At 40.3% G+C, this 26,945-nt stretch overlaps 2 protein-coding genes across 9 annotated transcripts in view; one reads left to right on the top strand and one right to left on the bottom strand.

The window, feature by feature from the left end:
• Positions 1-26,945, top strand: part of LOC147013554 (uncharacterized) — a 73,609-nt gene that overhangs the window by 32,743 nt on the left and 13,921 nt on the right. For 3 of the 6 annotated variants that reach the window (XM_085855443.1, XM_085855442.1, XM_085855441.1), the window contains exons 8-9: positions 7,209-7,298; positions 9,460-9,511. In XM_085855443.1, the coding sequence (XP_085711569.1) occupies positions 7,209-7,298; positions 9,460-9,497 (128 nt within the window). In that variant the 3' untranslated portion in view covers positions 9,498-9,511. Of the gene's footprint in view, positions 1-7,208; positions 7,299-9,459; positions 12,360-26,945 lie in introns of those variants that run through there. The other 3 variants (XM_085855439.1, XM_085855438.1, XM_085855440.1) reach the window with 2 other exon arrangements.
• LOC147013553 (F-box only protein 32-like) overlaps positions 12,344-26,945 on the bottom strand; it is a 31,789-nt gene continuing 17,187 nt past the window's right edge. Inside the window, exons 1-6 of one of the 3 annotated variants that reach the window (XM_085855437.1) lie at positions 23,819-24,027; positions 23,517-23,610; positions 22,574-22,758; positions 20,204-20,389; positions 19,932-20,075; positions 12,344-14,701 (exon numbers count right to left, since the gene is read on the bottom strand). In XM_085855437.1, coding sequence (XP_085711563.1) covers positions 14,612-14,701; positions 19,932-20,075; positions 20,204-20,389; positions 22,574-22,758; positions 23,517-23,610; positions 23,819-23,962 — 843 coding nt within the window. In that variant the 5' untranslated portion in view covers positions 23,963-24,027 and the 3' untranslated portion in view covers positions 12,344-14,611. Of the gene's footprint in view, positions 14,702-19,931; positions 20,076-20,203; positions 20,390-22,573; positions 22,759-23,516; positions 23,611-23,818; positions 24,028-26,945 lie in introns of those variants that run through there. The other 2 variants (XM_085855436.1, XM_085855435.1) reach the window with 2 other exon arrangements.

The raw sequence follows: 26,945 nt of genomic DNA, 5'->3' as shown, positions 1-26,945 counted from the left end.
GTCAAAACTTTTGTCAGTGATCGAAAAACAGACCGGAATTTACCGAAGATGCTATGACGTCACGTTCTCCGAAAACTTCGTGAACATTCGGAAACAGCGTGTGAACAATGACGAGATGCGAATCGGAGAGTGATTTCAGCGGCGATGAAATTGAGTGTTTTCATTCCGATATTGCCGAGAACGAGTCGGAGGATGATGAATTTATACGATGGAGTTTCTGACCCTGAGCCATATATATGTGAGCCACTTGAAAGTGCCAGAAAATGGCCTATTTCATGTCCAAGTGACAGGACTGACTGCCCGGCAGTTCACACTGACAGACTCCACCAGACAGATTGGTTTGTAGATTTTCATTTTCTTGTTCGATGCATAAAATAATGTAAAGTTTGATTCATCTGTGACTTGATATAATAATTTTTAACACTCGAGTAACTCAAGAGTCAGAAATAGAATGAATCAATAATGGACCCAAATATATTATACACCGTAGCTTTGGCGTTGACGTCTTTCTGACAGCTGAGCTTGACCCCAGCGAAAGTGAACAGTCAGAACAAAACCCAACTTTCAGGAGACTGTTGTGGCATATAAATACCAAAACATGTTTAGCCTCATTGGGAAATATTCTACCAAATTTAGAAAAAAAGTGGAAAATTGATCAATTTTTTACAATTGAAATGAAATAGCCGAATTTGCTGATGCTGTTAAAAAAAATAATTTAATCAACAATAAGTTGATTTGTTGAGAAATCTTTTCATGCTTGTGTTTTTCAGAAAGTTTATTTATGTGTTTTTTCAAGGTTTTCTCACTTAAACTCAACAATTGATTCTGTGACAGAGCAGTATCTGGAGAACTTGTCAACCAACAACTCATATTCACAGAGTGGTTGGTGATCAGATGTGTTTTTGCCTTTGCAATCCTCGGCTGTGAAATGGCCACCATAAATGACAAGTCGATCCAAAGGGTCCTCTTTACCCATTTTCTTTGGGGGAAAATTCGCCCGTTTTGTTTGTACAAATCTTATCCACTGCCGGCGAATGTTTGATTCCTTCGGGAATCGGTGGGAGCGATTACCCGTTTTCCAGCCATTTTCGCAAAACATGACGACACGCGTACGAGGCATGATGTACAAATATCCAAATAACTTTGTTCTACAATAATTCAAAATAAAAAAGGATAATATAGACAGTTGCAAGCTCAAAAAAGCGAAAGAACGGCCCGCTGAACTGGACACTTCTTCAATGAGCGAGTGAGTGTCTGCTTTGTTTTGGAGAACGTGACGTCACCATCCATATATGGCACGCGGCTGTTTTTTTCAACAGCCTCGAGAAATAACAACTTCGGAGTTAAATTTCATTAATTTTCCCAATAGTTGGGCAACCACGATTGTTTGCATCGAACTATTTAATGCACATATAATCATATTGATAAATTTTCAGAACATGTTTGGTGACCCACAACCTGCTCTTTAAGCAACAGGGAACCATGCAACTGTAAACAATGGAGCATGCAAAGGGTTAACCAAACGTGATAAAAATGCTATTCGATATGTTGACTAATCAGTCAAGTTCCAAGTGAGACAACATACATACATACATACATACATACATACATACATACATACATACATAACATTTATCAACGTTTTACTTACTTTTTTCGTTTCCAATTTTTAACCTGTTATGTGTGACGTCACATTTACTGCAAATAGCATCCCCACCATAAAGAGCAGTGTTGCCTGGTGTATAGAGACCAAGTGATGATAAATGGCGATGAATGCGATATGATGATCTTGACAATAAAACTTTGAGAAATGTTTGTATATTCACAAGCATCAAACCGCATCATTGTATCTCATTTGATTCATATTTTTATTATGGTTTGAATTTGGAACAGTAATTTGTGGACACCTTCTGTACGAACGAAAACAATCCGAATCAAATCCTACCATTCAAAACACTTGAAAGCACCGATAAATATCAGAGTAAGAAGTCGGAGAGCGAATTGGAAAACAAATAGGCCAACCGATTGATTTGGGGGTGACGACAAATGGTAGACGAGAGGAAGTGATGATGCATACAGGTGAGGATTAAAGGAATTGGTCAGTTGGGTAAAGCTGAGAACGTCACCCAGCCAATAGAGTCAGACTGGAGTGGTGCCTTACATATCGGATGGAGATTGCTACAGATCTGTCACTTTGTTTGTAAATCCATGCGAGTGGAATGGAAACTAAACATTGTGTTTTTGAAATTGTTCGTACTTTCCATCCAATGCAGGTTTTAACGATACTAAAATGGGTCCACAGGTTTAAAGAAAGAAAATGGATGAAACCCACAAAATGTGTGCCACTTTCCATATAAGCTCCTATCCAAAGTAAGAGGCACTTATTTTTTTTAGGAAGGCATGTACGGGCTTCATTAAACATTACTAATAATTTTTATTCAATATATGATTATAGCGAACGTAGTGAGCTTCAGACTTAACGCGTGCACATGAGAGAATAGGAAACAACAACAGCAACAACAACACAATACCCTGGCAATTTGGAATCCGTGTCGTTGGCTATGACCCTTTTGCTTCCGGTTTTTTTTTTGCTTCCGGTTTTTGTCATGGGGAATGATGCATGCCAGGAGATAAAGGCATCGTCGGAAACATGAAAGACCCAAATATCAGACATGGTGGATATTTCCTCCACTGATTTTAATAAAGATATCTCCCGCATCATCAAAAAATAATTTTTAATCGTGATTTACATTATTTGATCGCTGATCCCGAATCCAGGCCGAAGTAACCGGAAATTGCGTATACAGTTGTGAACAAGTTATAGGTAAAGTCAGAAGCGAATGTAAGAAGAATTCTACGTTCGCTTCTAGGCTTAATTTTTTTAGATGAGATCCTGTTCTCGGCGGTATAGTTGTTGTTGTGAAGGTAATGTTGAGGTAATATTTATTTTTTTAGATGAGATCCTGTTCTTGGCGGTGTAGTTGTTGTTGTGAAGGTAATGTTGAGGTATAATGTTGAGGTAATATTTATTTTATTAGATGAGATCCTGTTCTCGGCAGTGTAGTTGTTGTTGTGAAGGTAATGTTGAGGTATAGTGTTGAGGTAATATTTATTTTTTTAGAGGAGATCCTGTTCTAGGCGGTGTAGTTGTCATTGTGAAGGTAATGTTGAGGTATAATGTTGAGGTAATATTAATTTTTTAGATGACATCCTGTTCTAGGCGGTGTGGTTGTTGTTATGAAGGTAATGTTGAGGTATAATGTTGAGGTAATATTAATTTTTTAGATGACATCCTGTTCTCGGCGGTGTAGTTGTTGTTGTGAAGGTAATGTTGAGTATAATGTTGAGGTAATATTTATTTTTTCAGATGAGATCCTGTTCTAGGCGGTGTAGTTGTCATTGTGAAGGTAATGTTGAGGTATAATGTTGAGGTAATATTTATTTTTTTAGATGAGATCCTGTTCAAGGCGGTGTAGTTGTTGTTGTGAAGGTAATATTGAGGTATAGTGTTGAGGTAATATTTTTTTTTTAGAGGAGATCCTGTTCAAGGCGGTGTAGTTGTCGTTGTGAAGGTAATATTGAGGTATAGTGTTGAGGTAATATTTTTTTTTTTAGAGGAGATCCTGTTCTAGGCGGTGTAGTTGTCGTTGTGAAGGTAATGTTGAGGTAATATTAATTTTTAGGTGACATCCTGTTCTAGGCGGTGTGGTTGTTGTTGTGAAGGTAATGTTGAGGTATAATGTTGAGGTAATATTAATTTTTTAGATGAGATCCTGTTCTAGATGGTGTCATTGTTGTTGAGAAGGTAATGTTGAGGTATAATGTTGAGGTAATATTTATTTTTTTCAGATGAGATCCTGTTCTTGGCGGTGTAGTTGTCGTTGTGAAGGTTATGTTGAGTATAATGTTGAGGTAATATTTATTTTTTTAGATGAGATCCTGTTCTCAGAGGTGTAGTTGTCATTGTGAAGGTAATGTTGAGGTATAATGTTGAGGTAATATTAATTTTTTTTAGATGAGATCCTGTTCTCGGCGGTGTAGTTGTCGTTGTGAAGGTCATGTTGAGGTATAATGTAGAGGTAATATTTATTTTTTTAGATGAGATCCTGTTCTCAGTGGATCCTGGTGTTGGCGCAGTGGTTAGGGCAGCGGCTTGGGATCCAAAAGGTCCTGAGTTCAAGCCCCGTTGGGCCACTGAATTAATACACCAGGGGGTTGACTCAGCCTGTCATCCTTCCAAGGTCGGCCAAATGAGTACAAGTATACTGGGCCGGTGTATACTCCGGTTAAAATAGGTGTACCATATCCCTGTGTCATAAGAGGCGACCAGGGTTGCGTCAGGAAGGGCATCCGGCGTAAAACATGTGCCAAATCACTATGCGGATCATACGGATGATCCGCTGTGGCGACCCCTAACGGAAGCAGCCGAAAGAAGAAGAAGAAGATCCTGTTCTCAGCGGTGTAGTTGTCATTGTGAAGGTAATGTTGAGGTATAATGCTGAGGTAATATTTATTTTTTTAGATGAGATCCTGTTCTAGGCGGTGTAGTTGTCGTTGTGAAGGTAATGTTGAATATAATGTTGAGGCAATATTTATTTTTTTAGATGAGATCCTGTTCTAGGCGGTGTAGTTGTCGTTGTGAAGGTAATGTTGAGGTAATATTAATTTTTTAGATGACATCCTGTTCTAGGCGGTGTGGTTGTTGTTGTGAAGGTAATGTTGAGGTATAATGTTGAGGTAATATTAATTTTTTAGATGAGATCCTGTTCTAGGCGGTGTAGTTGTCGTTGTGAAGGTAATGTTGAGATATAATGTTGAGATAATATTTATTTTTTCAGATGAGATCCTGTTCTTGGCGGTGTAGTGGTTGTTGTGAAGGTAATGTTGAGGTATAATGTTGAGGTAATATTAATTTTTTTAGATGAGATCCTGTTCTAGGTGGTGTAGTTGTTGTTGTGAAGGTAATTTTGAGGTATAATGTTGAGGTAATATTTATTTTTTCATATGAGATCCTGTTCTCGGCGGTGTAGTTGTCGTTGTGAAGGTAATGCGGAGGTATAATGTTGAGGTAATATTAATTTTTTTTAGATGAGATCCTGTTCTAGGTGGTGTAGTTGTTGTTGTGAAGGTAATGTTGAGGTATAATGTTGAGGTAATATTTATTTTTTCATATGAGATCCTGTTCTAGGCGGTGTAGTTGGCGTTGTGAAGGTAATGTTGAGGTATAATGTTGAGATAATATTTATTTTTTTAGATGAGATCCTGTTCTAGGTGGTGTAGTTGTTGTTGTGAAGGTAATGTTGAGGTATAATGTTGAGGTAATATTTATTTTTTCATATGAGATCCTGTTCTCGGCGGTGTAGTTGTCATTGTGAAGGTAATGCGGAGGTATAATGTTGAGGTAATATTAATTTTTTTAGATGAGATCCTGTTCTAGGCGGTGTAGTTGTTGTTGTGAAGGTAATGTTGAGGTATAATGTTGATGTAATATTTATTTTTTTAGATGAGATCCTGTTCTAGGCGGTGTAGTTGTTGTTGTGAAGGTAATGTTGAGGTATAATGTTGAGGTAATATTTATTTTTTTAGATGAGATCCTGTTCTAGGCGGTGTAGTTGTTGTTGTGAAGGTAATGTTGAGGTATAATGTTGAGGTAATATTTATTTCTTCATATGAGATCCTGTTCTCGGCGGTGTAGTTGTCATTGTGAAGGTAATGCGGAGGTATAATGTTGAGGTAATATTAATTTTTTTAGATGAGATCCTGTTCTAGGTGGTGTAGTTGTTGTGAAGGTAATGTTGAGGTATAATGTTGAGGTAATATTAATTTTTTTAGATGAGATCCTGTTCTAGGTGGTGTAGTTGTTGTGAAGGTAATGATGAGGTAATATTTATTTTTTCAGATGAGATCCTGTTCTAGGCGGTGTGGTTGTTGTTGTGAAGGTAATGTTGAGGTAATATGCAGTAGTGTTATCACGGTTATAGAAATGCACAAATAATTAATTTGATCTAAAGCATCCCCAATTACACCTTTATCACGAAAAAATTAACAAAACTAGGGAGTAAATACTCTCGCAGTTTTAAGTCTACCTAATTTTATAATAAAGATATCTCCCACATCATCAAAAAAGAATTTTTAATCGTGATTTACATTATTTGATCGCTGATCCTGAATCCAGGCCAAAGTAACCGGAAATTGCAGCATCGAATGTAAGAAGAATTCTACGTTCGCTTCTCGGCTTTACCTATGCCATATTATTTTTTGGAGTACCTCCATGATTAATACTCGACTCAAACAAAGCCAATTGAAATCTGATACAACAAACGCGCAGTGTATAATGAGCAGAGGCCTACATACCTAATGTGTTAGGCTTGCCAGGAAACCAAGATGGCAGCCATATCATTTTGTCTGGGCACTACGGTGGGTGGAGTCCATCGACAAATGTGGGTGTTGTCCGGCAGCTGTCAGACCAATGAGTACACATTTCAAAAATTGACCCCCAAAAAGAACAACAACGACAAAAACAAGAACAACAAGAATAACAGCATTGGGAATCTCTTGTAGACCTGTGACGTAAAAAAAAAATACAATCATGAAATGTAATATGAATGAGGTGATGGAAGAATAATGAAAATACAAGTATAATTTGTATGGTTAATTAGTGTATGGTAAAGTGGAGATCTTTAAAACAATATGACGGAGAGTTCAGTGTATAAATGAATATTGACGTAAATTTTAAGGCATTTGCTCCTGTGTGTACAAATTGTGATGTAAGTACTGAAGGTAGTGTTTTTTTTTTGATGTGGATAATGTTAAGATTACAGAATTAGTGCATTTGGAAACCTGCAGTATCAGAACAATTTCACATTTGGAGACAACTCTCCCAAAATAGGCAACCAGACTATACTACTGTGCTTTCTAGTTAAACATACAGTGGCGGTGGGAAGGCACTTTCCTCCCATAACTGATACATTTGCCATGAACCAACAACATCTCATTTTGAGATCACTTGATGAAAATGTTCATCTTTCTGCTATATTCAAGATTATTATGAAACCACATACATACTCCAAAGACTATATATAGTAAGCATGTTGATTAGTTATTAGGAATGAAATGCGATTCTAAAAGTTACCTAAAAGTTCTAAAAGTTCTTATAACATCATCCCTCTATCTATAACATATGGTCCCTCCTTATAACATCCACACAGGTGATAGTGGAAGAATAGGAATCCCTGGAACAAGAGGACCTGTGGGGAAACCTGGTGATATTGGCTTACGTGGAATGATAGGCAGAGAAGGTGAGACCAAATGACCTGAAATGAACTCAAATTTTTCCAATGTATGTGGAATATGAATATATGAGCAAATGTTCATGTATAATAATAAATGTGAGTGTGTGTGAGTGTGTATGTGTCCTCCATAACTCCAATACCATGAAACTTAGTGACCCCAAACTTTGCATGCATACGAAAGGAGCTCCAAGGGAGTGTATGAATGAAAACTGGGTACTGCATTTGGATAAATTAAAACACCCCTGTTGAAGATAATTAATAGCTTACCTTCATACCTGCATGAAAGGCTTATCTTTGGTCAGCCCAACTTCACCTCGCAGGGGTATTAGCCACCATTTTGATTCGGCCGACTAAAAATGCTTTACCTTGGAAACATGATCTACTCTCATGGACTAATTAAAGTATATCATGGAAATATGATTTCGGATTTGAGGATCAGATCTGGTGGACTAAACGAGGTTTGAAATCCGGAGTGAAATCTGAAAATGTGAAGAAATTAGCGATTCTTTTTTTTATAATGAGGTGAATAAGCATCTTTATTGAAGGAAGCCTACGCTTCAATCTTCTCCACATTTACACAAGAACATGTGAAAGTCCCAAAGCATTAACCTTAACGTTTTCTACTGTTCCAACAATTATATTGAGTGAAGAAAAGATTAACGAATATCCCTGAAGTGTAACTTCAGTGATGGCAACGGAAATAATTTCCAAGAAGGCCTAAGCTCCCACAATGCGAGCGTTGAATATGGCAACTGCAGCTCTGTTCTATATGGGGAAATCCCTGGAGTTTGGAAGGCAAAATAAATTAAAGGATTAGAATGAGTAAAGTGAACAACGAGTTGAAGAGATAATTGAAAAGTGTTATTAGTGGCTACAAAGCCATGCATCCCCATTCCATGCAGAATAGCTGAAAGGGGCGCACACTCACTCTAAAATGTCTAGCCAGCTATGAACTAGCAAATGTCTAGCCAGTTCATATGAACTATGAACCCAGCTATGAACTGTCATCCTGGTGTTTCACAGGCAGTGTGATCAATGTGTGTGCCGTCCCTCAAATGGACGTTAAACTGGGTGTCACATCTGCAGGAATTAGTAGGTGGACATTGAAGATCCCTTTGTGGTGTCCTTCGTGAAGAGTAGGTGAGCTATCCCCAGCATCCTGGCCAAATTCCCAACTCCTGCTAAAACCTACAGGAGCACTGCATCAGCAGCATTGCCACACCCTTGGTCAATGATGCTACTCACAGCCTTGTGCTGCACAGGAAAAAAGACAAGAAGACGACCAGACCCCTAAGTAGTGTACAGTATTTTATTCCCATAATATTTTAACTTATTTACTCTGAAAAATTTCCACTCAATTTGGAAATTATTAAAACAGGCGATTTTGATCCGTATGCCGATATAGTTGTTTCGAGAGTGCATTCCGATTGTCTGACAACAAAACAGATTTCGAATATCTTTTTCACACGGTAAGCTCCATGTGGGCCGCTCTGGAGTTGGAACAAAACAATGTACATGAGGGCTCGAGTTATCATCGGAACCACAAACAAATTACAAATTATTGTACTGACCTACATGGAGCACTGCATCAGCAACAGCCATATTCCCAGAAATGATGCAAACCCGCAGTCCTGTGCTGTACGTGAATGAATGAATGGATGAATTTGTGACCATTGTACCAAACAGTCGTTTGGCTTGGTGGTGAAAAATTAAAAATACTTTGAGATCAAAGTGTGTAAAAAAAGACAACAACTGGAAAGCATCTCAAAATGTAAAGACTGTCTGCCGTCCACTGTGCACTCAAACTAAACTTGACGAAAGAAACAGCAAAAAAAAATACATTTTATTAATTTGCATTCTGCATATTCTCATAATAATAGTCTGTTAAAAAATTGATGTCAAAAACTCAAATGGTAAAAATGTTAGAGCCTGGACACACACACACACACACACACACACACACACACACACACACACACACACACACACACACACGATTGCAAAACCCTTTCTCCCACTGCACGGGGCACAGGATAGCAATATTACCATGCATGGGATGGAACACATAACGGGTGTGTGTGTGTGTGTGTGTGTGTGTGTGTGTGTGTGTGTGTGTGTGTGTGTGTGTGTGTGTGTGTGTGTGTGTGTGTGTGTGTGTCATGTGCAGGTGACAAAGGCTTCCCCAACAAGGCATCTTCACTGTAGGAATAAACGTTTATGTAAGTTGTCGTTTGTGATGGTTTGGCTGATTATGTCCAACGATGCGGTGTCCCGAATTGATGATAAATGTTCTTGTGTAAATTTTCCTTTCGAAAACATTCTCCTCGATGTTCATTATTGTCATTGGTCCTGGGAATGTAACTACTCAGTGTTTTGATTTTTCTTTCATCACCAGCCACACACCCCCTCATAATGTACCTTTGATGTATGTGCATTTCATAAATTCCTGAAATCATTTTGAAATCTCTAGGGAGTTGCATGGATTTACACTTTCCATCATGCAATTCCAATCACATCAGCAGCTCAGAGGCAATGTGTGCGAGAGTACGTGTATGTAATCATAATCTTCACCAGAAACCAATAACATCATCATTCCGTGGCAGTCACCTTCCTTGCGTTGGCCTGAGCTTCACCTTTAGGTCTATTACACTTCCTGTCCAACCTGTCATTGCTTTCCAAAATGCTTGGATGGCTCATCATTAACTGATCCACCTGGAACTTGGGAATATTCATCAAACGAATGCACTTTTTCACATCCATGGTAATTCTGTTTCATATATACTGTATATATATATATATATATATATATATATATATATATATATATATATATATATATATATATATATATATATATATATATATATATATAATGTTGGAATTTCAGTAAAACCAGGGAAAAGGAGTCCATGAGGTTCAGCAGCTTTTGCAAAAATCAGGAACAGCAGGGAACGTTTCTGTACAAAATTAAAGCTTTTATTCCATAACCGCCATCAGACTGACTGGGCTCGTCTGTCCGTGCAGTCTCTACTCCAAAATGATTGCATACATTTCTTTCATACGTGTTCCTACTTTGTAATATCTGGGCATAAGGCAAGTGAAGTTATTTTGGGATCGAAGCCAAAGTCATGGGACAAACGATTTTATATCCCTTTTTGGGGAATTTAAAAAACATATATATATATATATATATATATATATATATATATATATATATATATATATATATATATATATATTACCATATACTGCAAATGGAGCCAATAGACCAGGAATGCATATGCTTATGGGAACTATTATTTATTTATATACACTTTAACATCACCACCAACACACAAATTTGTTTCATTTATTTATTTGGATACATTTTACCACCACCACGACCAAAATCCTAGTTTGAATGGTTTATTTACGTACCTTCTACCATTCCACTACTGACACACCACCTTGAATTATTTACTTACTTTATGTACACTTTACCCTCACCACTACGAACATCCCACCTTCAATTATTTATTTATATACCTTCTACCATTCCACTGCAGTAAGTCCTCGTTTAACATTGTTGCGTTATTCAGTCGCTGATCTATTAGAGAACATAATCGTTTAAAGTCGCCCACCGTTCCGTTATAAAGTCGTTTTACCTCGAATTTTGTACCAAACTAATGATTTTCCTTGTTTTAATAAAACTCCGGTATGTACCATTCCGTAAATACCGGTGTATAAGCCCACCTAGAGTATGTACCATTTCGGCCTCATATACACCGAGTTGAGAGTTGATAACATCCGTGGTTGCGTCACCCTCTACGATCTCAGATATTTGACTCGTAGTGATCCACTTGACTAGCTTCCACATGTTTGTATGTTAAACTGATGGAAACATCCTCAAGTGCATCGATAACATCGGTGAGTCCTGGGCTGGAGTTCCTCGGGTGTGCACGAATGGTGTGTCGAGGTAGTCTTGGCCTGAATGTGTCAATGATTTGAAAAGATTTAAAGATGTTGTTCCTGCCATGAAGAAAGTTATCCTCGGCTCGGCCAATAAAGCGGGTTTTAATGAGGTGGAAGAAACGACGTTCCAAAACCTCTGCAATCACATGGAGAAGAGCGAACCAATGAAGATCTGAAGCAACGAGAGATAATGAAGAAAAGCAATTTAGACATAATGATATTCAATTGTTTGTTTAAAATTACTTTAAAATTCTCCTCGATATGTAAATAATGGATTTTGTCTGACGATAAAAACTTTTTTGCCTGGATCCTAATTCCCCTACCCCAAATTTACATGAATCCTTTTGGGGAAATTTGATTTACTTAAAGTCGTTTAAGTTAAAGCAGCACTTTTTCAAGAACGTAACTCCAACGTTAAGCGAGGGTTCACTGAATTTTTTTTAACACAAGACTTTGCAAGCAAGCCGTGCTTTGCCTCAAATCTCGTTCTGCCATCGAGTGCTGCCGATACAATGCTGTACAGGAGCACACTAGCTCCATCGTCACGTGATCATTTATCCTTCCCAGAAAATCAACCTTAGCCAGCCTGCAAGGAGAGACATAGGCAGTTATTATTTCATTGTCCAACTCTTTATTAAACAGTACAAAACTGTATTCTTAAAAAAAAAAAAAAAAATCCCTTGAAAAAGTGCATTGTGTAAAAGTCATGACACCATTTGTACAAAATACAATAAAACTAATCATCGTAGCTCACAATGCAAAGTGAGCTCACAATCAAGGTGCGGACGTTATTTCTCAAGATGTGCATGAAACGCCATTTTCAATCGCAGATTACATCGCTTTAAGAGCGCATCCGATGATATGTAAGCAGGCGATTTGATGATCAAATACAAAACCAAGGATGCAAATCAATGACTCGTTTGTAAGATTAAACCATATGTTACAAAAAAAGAATAAAACAGCCCATCAATCATATAATATGTTGTATGAGATTCCGGTTTGATAGATTAAAATGCTGCCCCTCTCTCCATCATAGTTAATACGAGGGGCATTCGAAATGTTGTCAGGAAGAGGTTATCGCAATGGTCCAGGAAACAAGGTTTGTTTTTTTTTAAACAAATTCCATTGTCCAAGTATTGCACATTATTTAAGGATATTGACACGAATGGTGGGTAGCGTAAGAATGGGCTGGTGTGATTGAGTTGAGATGTCCGATTATTGTATATGTGCATCGTTTCAATGTAGAATTGTAGTTAGTTCAAAAACAAAGGGGTACAGGCATAGTGTTGTGTCCCTCGGTTATCGCGAACGAGGACATGACACAGGCCGAGCACTCTGTGTCTGCGTTTCCTTCTGTACATGTACATGATTTGAAATATTTTTCTCACCAATTATATTCACCTATGTATTGTGTAAAAAAAAAAAACACAAAAAACTTTTTACAACCTTGGTATTTAACCAGATTCAGTGGCATAGTCTGAACCCCAGCCAAGTCTTACCAAACACTTAAAAAATGGTATGTGCTGCTTCCTTGCGTGATGCTCATTTAAAAGGGATAGAGCAAGGACAATCAACCGTAAGTTCGCAACTTGAGTGCGGGCTTTGATGGGCCAAATGACCTCCTTCTCAGTGAGGCGAAGTTCTTTTTAAGAGAACACTAATGACCATTGTTTTGTTTCAAAAATGGAAGACTGTACACATGGACTTCACTTGATGTGCAACGCACAAATCAAATTGACTACATTCTTATCAATAGAAGATGGAGAAGTTCTGTGCAATCGGCCAATACTCCCCCAGGTGTGGATGGTTTCGATGCGAGTCGTGGACAGTGAAGAAAGAAAAGAAGATTGTTGACAGTTTTGAAATGTGGTTTTGGTATTTGGTAGTACCCAAATTTGGTAGCATTCTAACTGGTGGATCCAGAGAAGATGTTTTTTGAAGGAATTTACTAAGTCGGCCATTTTGACCGATGTAAAGTCATGTGACCAGAACTAGATTTGTAATTCCTGTTACTAAAGTCAAGGGAGGAACGTTGCTGCCAAATTTCAGCCGGATCGGTTCAGTAGTTCGGCCGGAAAAAATTGAAATAGGAAATGGACAGACGGTGCGCGATGACAATACCTTATCTGAAATTTAAATTCCAGATAAGCCAAAAATTCCACAAAATGCAAGAATAACAAACAAATCGGTGCTTGAAGAAATTCGACCAACACGTACAGAGGAAACGCTGATGATAAAACAGAAACGGTCATAGTTTGGACACGACAGGGCGCAGAAAACAAAACTTTGGAGAAATCAACGATGAACGTCACCAGAAGTCGGACTGGATAACTACATTTGATTTTGTTGAACTTTTATGAATATCTCATTTGGAGAACATTTTGAACAGTCTCTTGTAATATATCTTTGATGAGCAGAATGTAATCAAGAAACAAAGAGAGATCTTCAATATACCTGTGAGAAATGACTGGTTTAAACAATAATTATAATAATAATAATAATAATAATAATAATAATGATTCATAATGCTTTGCCATCCATACAATACATTCAAATTCCTGTTCTTTTATCAAGTATGTGCTGAACAAACTTCATTTGTAATAAACGATTTGCTCACCCCAACCAGTTGAGCTGAAGTTATAAATAAACAAACAAACAAACAAAAAAACATTTCAAACATCCGAAATCAAAATTGTTTTTTTCTTCATTAAAACCACACAACCACGTCATACAACCGATCAACATTATTATAAGCTCTATACAGTATACTCTTCTACAAGTTTCCAATTAGAGTTTCTCATTTATTCCCATCTTTATCAATACAATCTTAACTCTACTTTACGATTCATCTTGTAACCTTTTTTAAACCATTTTTAGTGAATCTCAAATCAAAAAAAATACCGGTGATAAGTCTTCATGAAAGGCATTGATTGTGGGATCTTAAAAGTCTATGATCAGCCAATGCTGGCAGACATATTGATATATCGCTGTGCGTGTAAAACACCATGGTGGCAGTTTATCCCTGGGTGGAGATTATAACGTAGACTGGACGGCTCATACGTGAGTGCACACAGTTCGAAGCTATCCTGCCAGTACACGGAAAGTAATGGGAGCACGTTCAAATTTCAAAAATAAACATCTCATCTCTTCAACGTACAATTTCCTTTTTACAACACCGGCGAGCAGTCGTATCTTTATAGCAATAGACTGCATCAAGCTCGGCATCACCCGAACTCTTCACCATCATTTGCATTTCATTTGAACAATCTTTAGCACTTACTGCAGGTGAAAGCTTCCTTCTCAAATAATTCATCCTCTCGATGTAAAAAAAAAATAAAAAAAAACGACTTTCACATAGTTCGTTAAATTTAAAATCTGAAAAGGTTAATGAAGGCTTGTGGGGACAGTGCGACGCACATTTCTTCCGCATTGTTGGCTGTACAAGGGTGTCCTGTGTCCTGAAACAACATGGATCATTCGCCGCTGTTACGTCTTCAACATCAGTGGATGCAAAGAGCATATTATATAATACATTAAAACAATTCTGTAAACTTACATTCTCTAAAGTGCTCAAGGCCCTGTCACACCTTGACGATTTAGCCAGCGTATGCCTGACGTATGCAAAATTTGGCTAAAACGCTGGCACACGTCGAATACGTTATGGGTAAGTTTGTATACGCTAAGAGCATGCTGGCATAGGTCTTTGTACGCTGGCATAGGTCTTTGTACGCTGGCATACGTCTTTGTACGCTGAGGTGTTAGACAAATTTTCCATGCTTGAAATTTTTCGACATATGACTCACACGTTCCGCATATGCTGGCCATAAGTTGTAGGCATGTTACGCGATCGTTGACACACGTCAACACACGTTACTCATAAGTCGAAACATGTCAAGGTAATGGTTAGTGTCAGTGTTCCAGACTCCCTGGGTTTTTTTTTTTCTTCAGTATGACGGTGATGTTGACACTTCGATGTCTAGTGCGGTTATGATATGAATCGTCGAGCCGCAGCCTATTAATAGGCTATGCCACGTGATCGTCGGCGATACACTGCCGCGCTATGCATAAGTTAGACTATCGTTGGGCATAGGTTGTGAACGCCGACAACACGCTCAGCATTCGTTGGTATAAGTTATCTATATGTGATTGAAACATTCTGTGTATGTTACTAATATGTTATGCATACGTCCAACACATTATTATACGCCCAAAACTTAAAAAACCATCAATAGTTCAGCGTACGCCAGCGTTTTACATACATTTTGAGACCTTGCCATACACTGGCTAAAACGTCAAGGTGTAACAGGGCCCTCATGGTATCAGTCAACTGCTATGAACTGCCAGACGGAATGAGTTGAAAACTCGTGGTTTTACTCGGGGTGGTATGAAGGTATCAAAAAATTCATAGTCTTGGGGGATTCAGGGTAGGGCAGAGTTGGATAGGCGGATCACCGGTTCTCTATATGTAAATATGTCTGACATCATGCCATTCCCTTTGGGTATTACAAGTCATTCTAAAATACATCAATTCTGGGGGAATTATCGCATACATAAGGACGGGTTCTTCACGAGATAATAAAACTATTTGATAGATAACAACAAACATAATATTGTGAATTGAAGTATAAAACACAATTTATACACAGGCCTAACTAAAATGATGGTGTCTGTCTGTCCCTGTGTTTCCTCCCTCCTCTCTCACAGCTTCGTCCACAGTCACCAATCTTTGTAAACATAATTAAGAATGATTTACAATTCTGCTTCAGGAATCTCAATTTATATTTACTTAATACTCCGACATTTATTCCGTTTGGCTGAATCAAAAGTAAAACTTTCTCAATGTGTTCGCCGTGCTGAATGACGACTTGACATTCAGATGGGTAATGCTTCTGGTGTAATTCCGTCAAAGGATCATTGTTATTTGGTTGTACCGATCTATCAAATCCCATCCCATCACCCATTCTTCACAGGTATATCAGCTTCGTGGGTTGTGCTTCCACCACAATTTTGTCAGAAGATAATGATGATGAAGATTGTTGTGTTCCTCCCATCCTATCAAATCCCGAAATCCCATACTGTTCATTCCATCAACCATCCTTGATGGGTATATCCCACAGTTGTAAAATACTTTCACAAAAAGACAAGATTACAGACTGATTTAAAATAATTTTTGAAAATCTAATTAAATTTTGTTTTTAATGTTTTAATTAACAATTCATATGAAATCCACCAAAAACAACCCTGATTGCTTTTCCAATGGAATCAACAAGGGGAAGATATTTCAATTTGAAAATTTTCCACTTAATATTGCTGCAGCCTCCAGGTTCATCCAGTTGCCTGGTCCGAATCCCGCCGTACCGCATCACAATAGGTGAGAAGAAAAAGGCGATTAGATTTTGTTGTGTCACAAAGACGAATGGTCCAGATGCGGATCCGGCCTATCAGTGGGATACAAAACATAAACTGTTCAGCCTGGTGAAGGTATGCACTCTGCCAAGTGCCATTCTAGTTATACTAGTGATCAAGACACCTAAATTCACCCAGAGACCAAGTGGTTTGTATCATGTATTTGAACAAAAGCACAGGAATACAAATTAAGAAGCAATACAGTTATTTACACCCAAACCCATACGTGCCCATGACTCAACGAATGAACGGCATTTCCTTAATTATCTACATCCTTAAGGCCTCAGACATACCGCAGGAGTAAAGCACAGAATAAAAGACAAGACTGGAAATACCAGGACTGCATCCCGGCAGGACATAGTGAGTCCCTAGAGGAGATACTCCCTGGAAAGAAAAGAGTTGGTGTGGCTAACTGAACCCAGCTCAAGAGGAGGATGGGGGTGGGGGTGGGATGGGAGTGCGATTGGAGTTGTGGAGGTATAGGTGTCGTTTGGGGAGAAATCCAGTTGCAGCCGCTTGTGCAGCTTCCCCTGTAAGCTCGAGATGCGTCTGACATCCCACTGTTTGAATCAGCCCTATTTATATTAACAGCCCTTGCGCTCAACCTCAATATCACGAGCCCATCCATGCTTGGCCACTATTGGCCCCTACTCAGTTCGTGGGTTGGGCATTCCCCCTCCCAACCTGTCACTCAGCGCTTTTGGCAAGCTTTTGCGTCATGGTGGCTCTTCCGCCTAAACTTGGCACCTGATGGCCTGTCAGGTGCTTCAAAGATAGATTACAAAGATAAGACATTAATAAGGGGCATCAATGGATGGCAGTTTTAGACACAAACATTGGAGGACATCTTTCATTGGGGGTATAGGGCATCTTTCTGTAGATAAAATGACACATATTCTGTATCAAATTAAATTACCAAACACCTAAGCTAAAACATGCAATATTGGAAATAACAACCACTATACTATGCAAAGTTACCCTCTCAAAGTCATCACCACAACAATATCAACCAATTTTAAGGCATAAAGGCCAAAATCCACCCATTGGCAAAGCCTGACATTTTTACAATAATTATTTTCACGAACAAAGAACCATTCTTTACTGACGGGTTACTTCTACCACTTTGTGATGTTTATGGCGGCACTACTGTATACGATACACATTTCAGAGAGAGAATTAGGGTCCTCTCCCCACCCAAAACCACCCCCCCTCCCCACCCCATCCCTGAGACTGTTCAACTACCAGTTTTAAACTCATTTCGTCCATCAGTTCAGTTCTCATAATGTTCCCAATTCTGAGACTATGAAAATTTTCATCCTAAAATCCCACGGTCGACACTGCGAGTACAACCACCATTTTTCAATTCATTCCATTCAGCAGTTCAGGAGTGTATAGAAGGAAAACAAACGCACGAACAGTGTGATACTTAGTGGCTTGTATCTAGTGGCTTGTAATATCCATTAAAATGGCTTGTAATATCCCCTCACACTGACAGCGGCGCTACACGATACATATTTAAATAAATATTTTGCGTCCCCTAACCTTGAACCCGGGGTTATTAAATTTCTCTCTCGTCTAAAACCTTCCCAGGTAAACCCCGAGTCCAACCACCAGTTTTCAACTCATTCCATCCAGCAGTTTATGAGTGCAAATAAGTCAAACAAGCACAAAAACAGACACTTCTCAAAATATACACATTGCGTATATTGAGTCCTCCCAAGACTTGAAGTATCCACCTGTATAGTTTTATAGATTTCAGTGACGTTCTTCTTTATTCCTCCCGATGCTCCAACCATCACTAGCACAATGTCACTGCTCTTCAACCTCCATGTTCTTTTGAGTTCATTTCTCATATCCGGTCGTTTTCCGATTGCTGCGTTATTCAGACTTAGTCACTTGGTGCTGACACATACATTAGCAATAACTTATTTTCCTTTTTGTACCTAAGTAGGATTTCCTGTTGCAACGCTTTGTTTTGTACGTCCACGTTTGATGGGATGGTCATGTCGTACGTGAGCGTTACGTCCTCATTTTCAACGATCGCTTTGAGTCAGTGCTTCTATTATATTCTTCCGAGACTGGGATATTGAAGTTTTTGCAGATGTTCCAGTGGATTACTCTCCATACCTGGTTGTCCCTGTGCGTATACACCTGTATTTTTTGTTGGTTTGTTTGTTTTTTACGAGTTTCGGCAGCTACATTCTCGGGATGCATTGATTTGTGTGGATAATGAGGAATTTCCTTGCTTTGATGTCTTACTTGTTGAATTCTGATTGTGGGCAGTTTATTATCCCGCAGCTGTATTGCAACACTGGTACTGCCAGTTGGTTTACGCCTTTGATTTTGTTTCTTGGGGAGGGATACGTTTTCAGGATCAGCCTCGTTCTCCTTGCTTGACACTCAACATTATAAAACGATAGAGCACGGACATACAGCAATCTAGTTGGAAATCATGCACAGACTTTGATGGGCCTCGTGGCCTGCTCTTGCTTTGGCATTCCTTGTGAGGAACTCGTATTAAAAATCCTAACTTCCTGCTCTAATCTACAGAATCATTGGCACAGCCACGTTCCCAGCAACGACGCAAACCAGCAGCCCCATGTGCAGCACACAAATGAATGAATAATGGTTGGGTCAGTAAAACTGAAATTAACATGATGATAGAGGAAGGGGGTAACGGCAGATGTGGAAAGTGTGGAAGGCAAGTCGTGCAATGACTCGATTGTCTTTCTTGGTTGGGTGTTGTGTCGGTGTTGCTTGGACTAAGATCCGTTTTTCATGTGCGAGACCAGCGACGACTAAAATTCACCGGACACACTACTTTTACCATTCTCACTGTAGTTAGAAAGTTTGGCTTCTTGCTCATTCATACATTTGAAGTTTTTTTTTATTTTCAACCATCAAAGTTGTGAATCTGCTCAATATTTTGATTAACCTTTCCAGTAAATGCAAAACCATTGTCAGGGTGGTTAGTGGTTACCACCCCCTCCCCCCCCCCCAAAAAAAAAATATGGGAAATTTTGCTGATTTGAAAATTTAAATTAAAAAACCCCCCAAACAAACTCATACAAATGTAGACATGCACATACAGACAGGTAAGGTGCGTGGTAAAGCATGTGTTCAACACAAGAGGCTGAAAATACGGTGAAGCGATCCCAGTTTTTGATATGCCTCGTATTTTGCCCGTTTCTAACAGACGACTCGATGAGCTTTTGGTGGCACAGTTGGCAGATTTTGCTACGACGGAAAGTTGCACTTGACGTGAGTTGGCTGAACCCTCACCTGCCAGAAAAGCATGTGGCAGTGGCGGCAGAAGCGAGGAGTGTCGCTGTATTCCTCCCGTTGTGGGTAACAGCGCTGCAGCTTGAAGTACATTGTCTGCCAATCCAGCTGGCCATCCTCGTTCAAGGTTAACCGTTTCCGGAACTGCGAGTTCACCATAAAGTTCACTCGACATGAATGATCAAACCAGAATAACTCAGCAATGTGATGGAAAAGTCTTTTTTAAGCTATTGACAGGGTTACCAAGGAGCCAAACAGTCCGTGTAACCTACCTGACGCTCAGTGAAATGGTACTGACAAAGTTTCCTCCAAAGTAGATGATCCTGGCTCATGGTGTGAAATTGCATCGAAGTCTGACCCAGGTTATTGATGTCCAGACCATCAGGCAACCGTCGAAAAATTTCCATCTGCATATCAGATGGTAGATCTGTGAGGCTTGTCCCCCGTTCCTCCTTCTGCTGGAGTAAGAAAGCAAAAGAGGAGTGAAGAATAAACAATGATGTTCTGTTGATATTTAGCATACAAGCTCATCATACGTGACCCAGGGTCCATCATACGCGAAATAAAAGTGACCATTTGTTTTTCTCGGTAAAATATCCAGGTAAATGACACGGATAAATAATAATTTTCTCCTCGTGGCCATTTTATTACCCACTGTTTCAGTTTCAGGAACGTTCCATGATGCTTTGGACACTTGGACTGTACTGTATGTTCCGTACTCTGCAACGCGTTCGAGGCGCATCGTTTTCTTGTTCGTAAATTAGAGTGTATTTGTTTTTAATCCACGGTTTCGCACGGACAGAGACCGACTTCAGTTTGTATAATAGATTTGTTAATGCTTTGTTTATTTACTTTTGAACACATACGGTGAGCGAAAAAGGCTGCTGCTCTGATTTTGCTTTATTTATGAGCTCTTTGCTCCTATAATTTAGGATCTTCATGAAAGAAAGTTCCTTAAAAAGTTGTAAAAGAGAGAAAGATTGCCCTGAGGTTATTCCGTATATGTATGGAACTGACCGCATTACTGTAATGGGTACCAGGAAGCAAGTGCCACACCAGCTATTGCTCCATGCATCCTGACCAACAGGAAATGGTACACAAAACAGTTCTGAGAGCAGCCAAAAAAAAAATTAAATTTGTGAAAGGTTCTTCTGGATAAGCAGGTGCACGTGCTCCACCTGTTACGCATTAGTTTAGCAGAGCTACAGCCCTCAATATCTCTGTAGGATTGTTCTGCAGCCAATACCAGGAAGAGAATTTCATTCTCAATTTTTTTGAACAGTCCACCGCTTTGTCCCCCCTCACCTCCCACCACGCCCTCTCCCCCCAAGTTTCTGCAGGGCACACACGGTCCACCATCAACCCCCTTCTTGTGAAACTACCTAAATCCAGGATCACTGCTCACCTCTACTCATTCTTTCCTCTTTTTTTCCACCTGTGGAACCAACTTCCACATTCTTTTCAATCTCATTCTTCCTTCCAGTTTCTTGAAGACAGCGGTTCACCACCATCTCAGATCGTCTCCAATCCAAAACCATGATCTTTTCAACCTCGTTAACCCCACCCCCTCCCCCACTCTACCCCAAACCCTCCCCCTTCCAAATTTCCAGTTTTCCCTCCTGAAAGTTTCCTTCTGTATCCATCTTGTCCATGCGTCCTCTCCTACACCCATTCCTCCCCACACCCATTGTCTAAGTCTCTCTCTATTTTGTCCTTCAACTCTGCTGTTGGTGTTTCCCACCTCTTTCTACTTTTCCTTTCACCCTGATATGTCAAAATCAGTTCAGTGTACGAGCATTAGCTCTTCCACGTGTCGAGTCTGTCTTTGTCTCGTTAAAAGCACAGCGGCAGGTTTCCATCTTGTCATGCTATATGTATCAATTCCTTGCTATGTCCCCATCCTTGTCCTTATCATTTATTAAACCGACAGCTTACAGTTAGGTTGGGGATCAAACCCAGTCGAGACAGCTCAAAGGTAACCGCGCGACATGTGCACCATCCCGTGGGATGATACAATACATCGAATCGATTTCCCTTTGTACACGAAGAAGAGTGTTCACATGAAAAGAGAATTACCTGGTCAATTTGTTTAAAGTGCAGGAGCTGATACCAAGACAGCAATCACACTTTCATTTAAACCAATTCTCATCCTCCATGCCTCCTCCATCATTTATCTCCAGCACCACACGAGTAGTGGATGTACGAATGGTCCCTTTTTGGACAAAAAAGTGACGTAAGACCTTGTTTTGCTTGTTGACTTTCTCAAATATGATTGTGTACATTCCGTGCTTGTTTGACCCCAACATTTTTATATTGTTAATCTTCAGTTCATCCAATCTTCATTGTTACCTGCGCCACCGAAGGTGAGCGGAGGTTATGTTTTCACCACTGTCTGTGTGCTTGTTTGGCTATGAGCAGGATATCTCAAAAAAGCTGCAGACAGATTCGGACGAAACTTAGTGGATGAGTTGATTAGGTGACTCAAACAAGGCGATGAGATATTGGTTCAGGTCTGGATGCCCATCCAGACCTATCAGTGGGATACAAAACGTAAACTGTTCAACCTGGCGGAGGTATCCGCTCGACCGAGTGCCGTTCCAGTTCATTGTTGAAGTTCTCGAGTATGACCCAAAGTAAATTACCTGCTTGATTTGGAGATCAGCAAGCCTCATATTCCAGCGGTGAAGGCTCTCCAGACGCTCAGCCCAGACATTTATGTTCCCGACAAGGACGGACTTCCCCACATCCCGCACGAGGTGACAGGCGACCGAATGCAATGCAGTCAGCAGCTCTCGCACCTGTCGTCCGTTTTCTTTGTCTCGCAGCACTAAAGGTCAGAAAAAAAGTGTGGGTTTTAGAAATGGAGCACTCATGTTGCAAGAACAATTCTGAATCGTTCAATGTCTGTCAATAATCGCGAAATGACCAGTGGTTAAAGTGAGTGGGGACTCGTTTCCTCCACATCAGATCCGAGCCCCTCCATCCCCCACCAAGAAAAATTGCTCGGTGGAAGTCACAGCTCTGTAGTATGGTTTATTTTATTTTTATAAGAAATTTTTTTTTATTCTAAGAATAATGACTGGGTCAGTGCCACTCCCCACCCCTTACAAGCTAGATTTCTACTCCAACCATTGGTTCTTAACTTTGTTTTTGTTTTGATGGTATGCCTGAATGCAGGTATAGTGTTCCCCAAGCAACCCCATGGCAATGATAATCTGGGTGGTTTGCCTTTGCCTTCGTAGCTGTAGTCATGGTAGGAATTTGTAATTTGTTCAGGGTGCAGGCAATGACGCCTACTCTTCACGAAGAACACTGTGGGGTCGATACCTCCATTAACCAATGCCAGCCGAGGAGAAACCCAGCTTAACGTCCATCCGACGGACGGCACACATCACTGGCTCACCACAATGACAGTCTGCTGCTCGGTCGATATTCAAATCCAGGCTGGCTCACAGAGTAAGGTGCATACCTCAAGGGCCTAGGCCATCCGACCGGCCCGCAACCACATGTTAGAACAAAGTAAACCATTGAATCAGAGTGCCAAAATGAAATCATGAACCACGGACCGTATTGACTTTTGCTCACCTTTATCAACAATCTTTTCCAAGATATTGAAATAATTTTTCTGTGCTGCACCGCTCAGAGAAGTTAGCTGGGTCTGTGCAATGAGCTGCAATAGCTGTGAGAAAACAATGGCAGGGAATCACAAACAAGTATTTCCTCAATGACTCGAACACAAACAAGCTTCCTGGTTCTGATCTATTGTACCTCCTCTTTATTCTGTTCAAACCTTTGCAAATATCCAGGCGGACTTTTGACGTGCAATAAACTCAAACCTGGTCATGATAAACATCATAGTTGAACACTGTGGCCTGTGCTGTACTTACTGTATGCGGCCTGTAGTTGAACACAGCTATACACAAGGCCCATTGGTAGTGGAATGAAATCTGCTCACATGATGAGTGGGAATCAGCAAAAGGAGGTGGATAGTGGCTAATCTTAGCTAATGAGGAGATGGTTTGATGGAACATCACTTTTGTGTCCTTCCAGATAAAGCGTTCCGCATTCAGACTGAACACCCAACCCGAGCCATGCACATGTCACGAGGGAGGGCTTTTATTTACTCGGAGATAAACACAGCTGCTGCTGTCAATACAGCTTTGTGTAAATAATCTTCAGGGCCCTTTCTCGATTTCTACACGTGACCATGACTAACTTGGCCCAATGTCCTGATCATAAGGCATTTGGATCTCGTTGTGCCACAACTTTTGAAGTAGCTTCCAAATGTTCGTTAACACAAAACTTTTAGATACGAGTAGGGGGCACTTGGTCCAGTGGACAAAATTTTCATTGGTCTTTACGGCCTTGAGTGTTTTTGCTAGTCTGAACAAAAACAATAGGTTTCCCAGCCTGGAAGCCTTGGAAGCATAATAATAATAATAATAACAATAACCATCATCATCATTATAATAGGTCTCTTGGGGTCTTGGGGATCTTAAAGGGTCTTCAAAGGTCGAAGTGGTCTCAGCAGTCTAAAGGGTCAAAAGGTACATTCTCAAAGTATGTAATGAATTAATAGATGTAGATTATTAATAGACACACACACAGACACACAGACCATCCATCCATTGGGACCACACTCTGTGCAGAGCATTGTTGCTGCCTAAACAGTCTCCTTGGCTATTGGACACAATCCTGGACGGGTCACCACTCCGACACAGGATACCCACAAGCTGGCACTCATTTTGTCGACTTCATAAGGATGACAGGCAGAGTCAACCCCACCTGGTGTAAATTATCAACAGCTGAGTGGGATCTGAACTCAGGAATCCTATGATCCCAAGCCCCCCCCACCCACCCAAACCATTACGCGAACACCAGGTATACACACAGACAAACGGCTCTTTTACAGTATAGATTATGTCATTAGCTTAGGTACAACGTTCATGGGTATAGGAACCGGGAAGACACTACAGGGGGTGATGGGAGAGGTGATTCCACTTTGGTACATCAGCAGATGGGACACAACTTACGACCACTTTCAAAGGAAGGTAGGCACACTCGTTGATGTGACCTCTGACCTGTGAACCACCCGGATGACAGTTTGTATTTGGGTCAGGAATCAAATCCAGATTAGACATGTCGAAGGTAACTGTGCTACCTTTAAACGATCCCACCAACCCAACACTGACGACTGTGTTCTATAATAATCAACAGGACAACATACATGCTTGTGTAATGAGAAATGAGCACTGGGTCGTTCCATTAAATTGGTCAATGCAATCTGACATGAATAACAATTTGTTGGATCTGGCAAATGAGACGTTCTCCTTCATTTTGTTACCTCGTACCCCTCAGTCGTAAACAAGATGGATTGTAGTGAGACCTACATTTAAAGCTGATTTATCTTGCTGTTGAAGCCTTAACACAGACACAGTTGTGCAAGAGCGCTGATTAAAATGCAGACTCGCACACTTGCCTTCAGGTTACCAAACCTTGAAAGTTTGTAAGTCGGGATATTGTTTCACAAAACAATCAGTACGTGTTAAGAAAAGAAGAATTTCGACTTCATTTTCACCTGAAAGTGATATCCTACCTCGTGTGGTTCCACTGATACCATGGGTTATCTGAGTGAGAGTGCAACGCCAAGTCTTTCTACGGACAGTTCAAACATGTTTGACTGTTTGAATAATTCACGTCCGTCACAAATTGAACTCGAGCGAAGCCGATGGAACGCCATCGCAAATCCCCCCGCTTCCCACCCAAAGCAAAGTTCAAACATGTTCCAAGGTTCCACCAGGTTCAAACGTGTTCAACAAAGTTCAAACATGGCAAAACGTTCCACCAGGAATGACCCAATATCAAATTTTGAGTTCAATTTTTTTTTTCTTCCGTTCCGACCCTTGCGACCCCAAGTCTGCGACTTGCGACCCCGATGCGTCCCTCAATGTTGATTACGTGTACCAAGTTTCCACCAGGTTCAAACATGTTCCAAGGTTCCACCAGGTTCAAACATGTTCCACAAAGTTCAAACATGGCAAAACGTTCCACCAGGAATGACCCAATATCAAATTTTGAGTTCAATTTTTTTTTTTCTTCCGTTCCGACCCTTGCGACCCCAAGTCTGCGACCTGCGACCCCGATGCGTCCCGCAATGTTGATTACATGTGCCAAGTTTCACTTTGGGAGCTTGGGAGGTGGGCAAAACGATACTGCTCTCGCTCGTTGGAGGTGCGTGATGATCACAACCACCAAGTTTGGTGAATTTCTGCACAACCGTTTGGGAGGAGATCGTGTGGCGGACGGACAGAAGGAGCCAATTACAATATGTCCCCCTCCCCCTGTTTTTTTTCAAAAAGAGTGGGGATAATGAAGTACATCATCTTTTAGAGGAGAAACAAGCTGTCCTAACAACTTGGTTGTCCCATTCATTTGAATTCGGTGATGGAGGTTAGATTTCATCGTGAGGTTTACAAAGAATCTCGACCATTGCATGGCATTCCCTGGGTGGGTAGATCCAGATTATTGTGTGCCACTTATACACACTCAACACCTTCTCTTGCAAGAGCTCATCAGAGCGGAAATAGGGACAATTATGAAACCGGAAATGAAGTCAGCCACGGTGCATTTCACAAATTCTACATCCCTGTGTTCATCTATGGAGTTCTGCAATAGCAATGCATCTGAGCATCAGTTGGCTCATGACGCAAACCAGCAGGTCAAATTGGGCATGCACGGGATAGATAATGTGGAAATGATTTGAAACTTGAACCTCCTGGTGGACCCACAGAGACCCGAGAGGTTTGGTTGAAATGTTAACTCGTTTCACCCATTACTCCAAACGTTTTCGGGCCGAGGAAGAAAATATCCTTGGCAAAACCAGCGCTGCACATTATTTCCATTGTCTCGAAGCAGTCTTTTATAATGACCCACGTGCTCGCTCTTGCTGTCATTGCATGAAAATCATGTCCCTGGTTTTTTTCCTGCCAAGACTTGTTCGAAAAGGGAAGGTGA

Source organism: Eptatretus burgeri, chromosome 14 (assembly GCF_056783735.1).
Source record: "Eptatretus burgeri isolate ZD-2024b chromosome 14, Ebu_testis_v1, whole genome shotgun sequence".
Classification (NCBI taxonomy): domain Eukaryota; kingdom Metazoa; phylum Chordata; class Myxini; order Myxiniformes; family Myxinidae; genus Eptatretus; species Eptatretus burgeri.
This window is presented reverse-complemented; position numbering and strand designations above follow the sequence as displayed.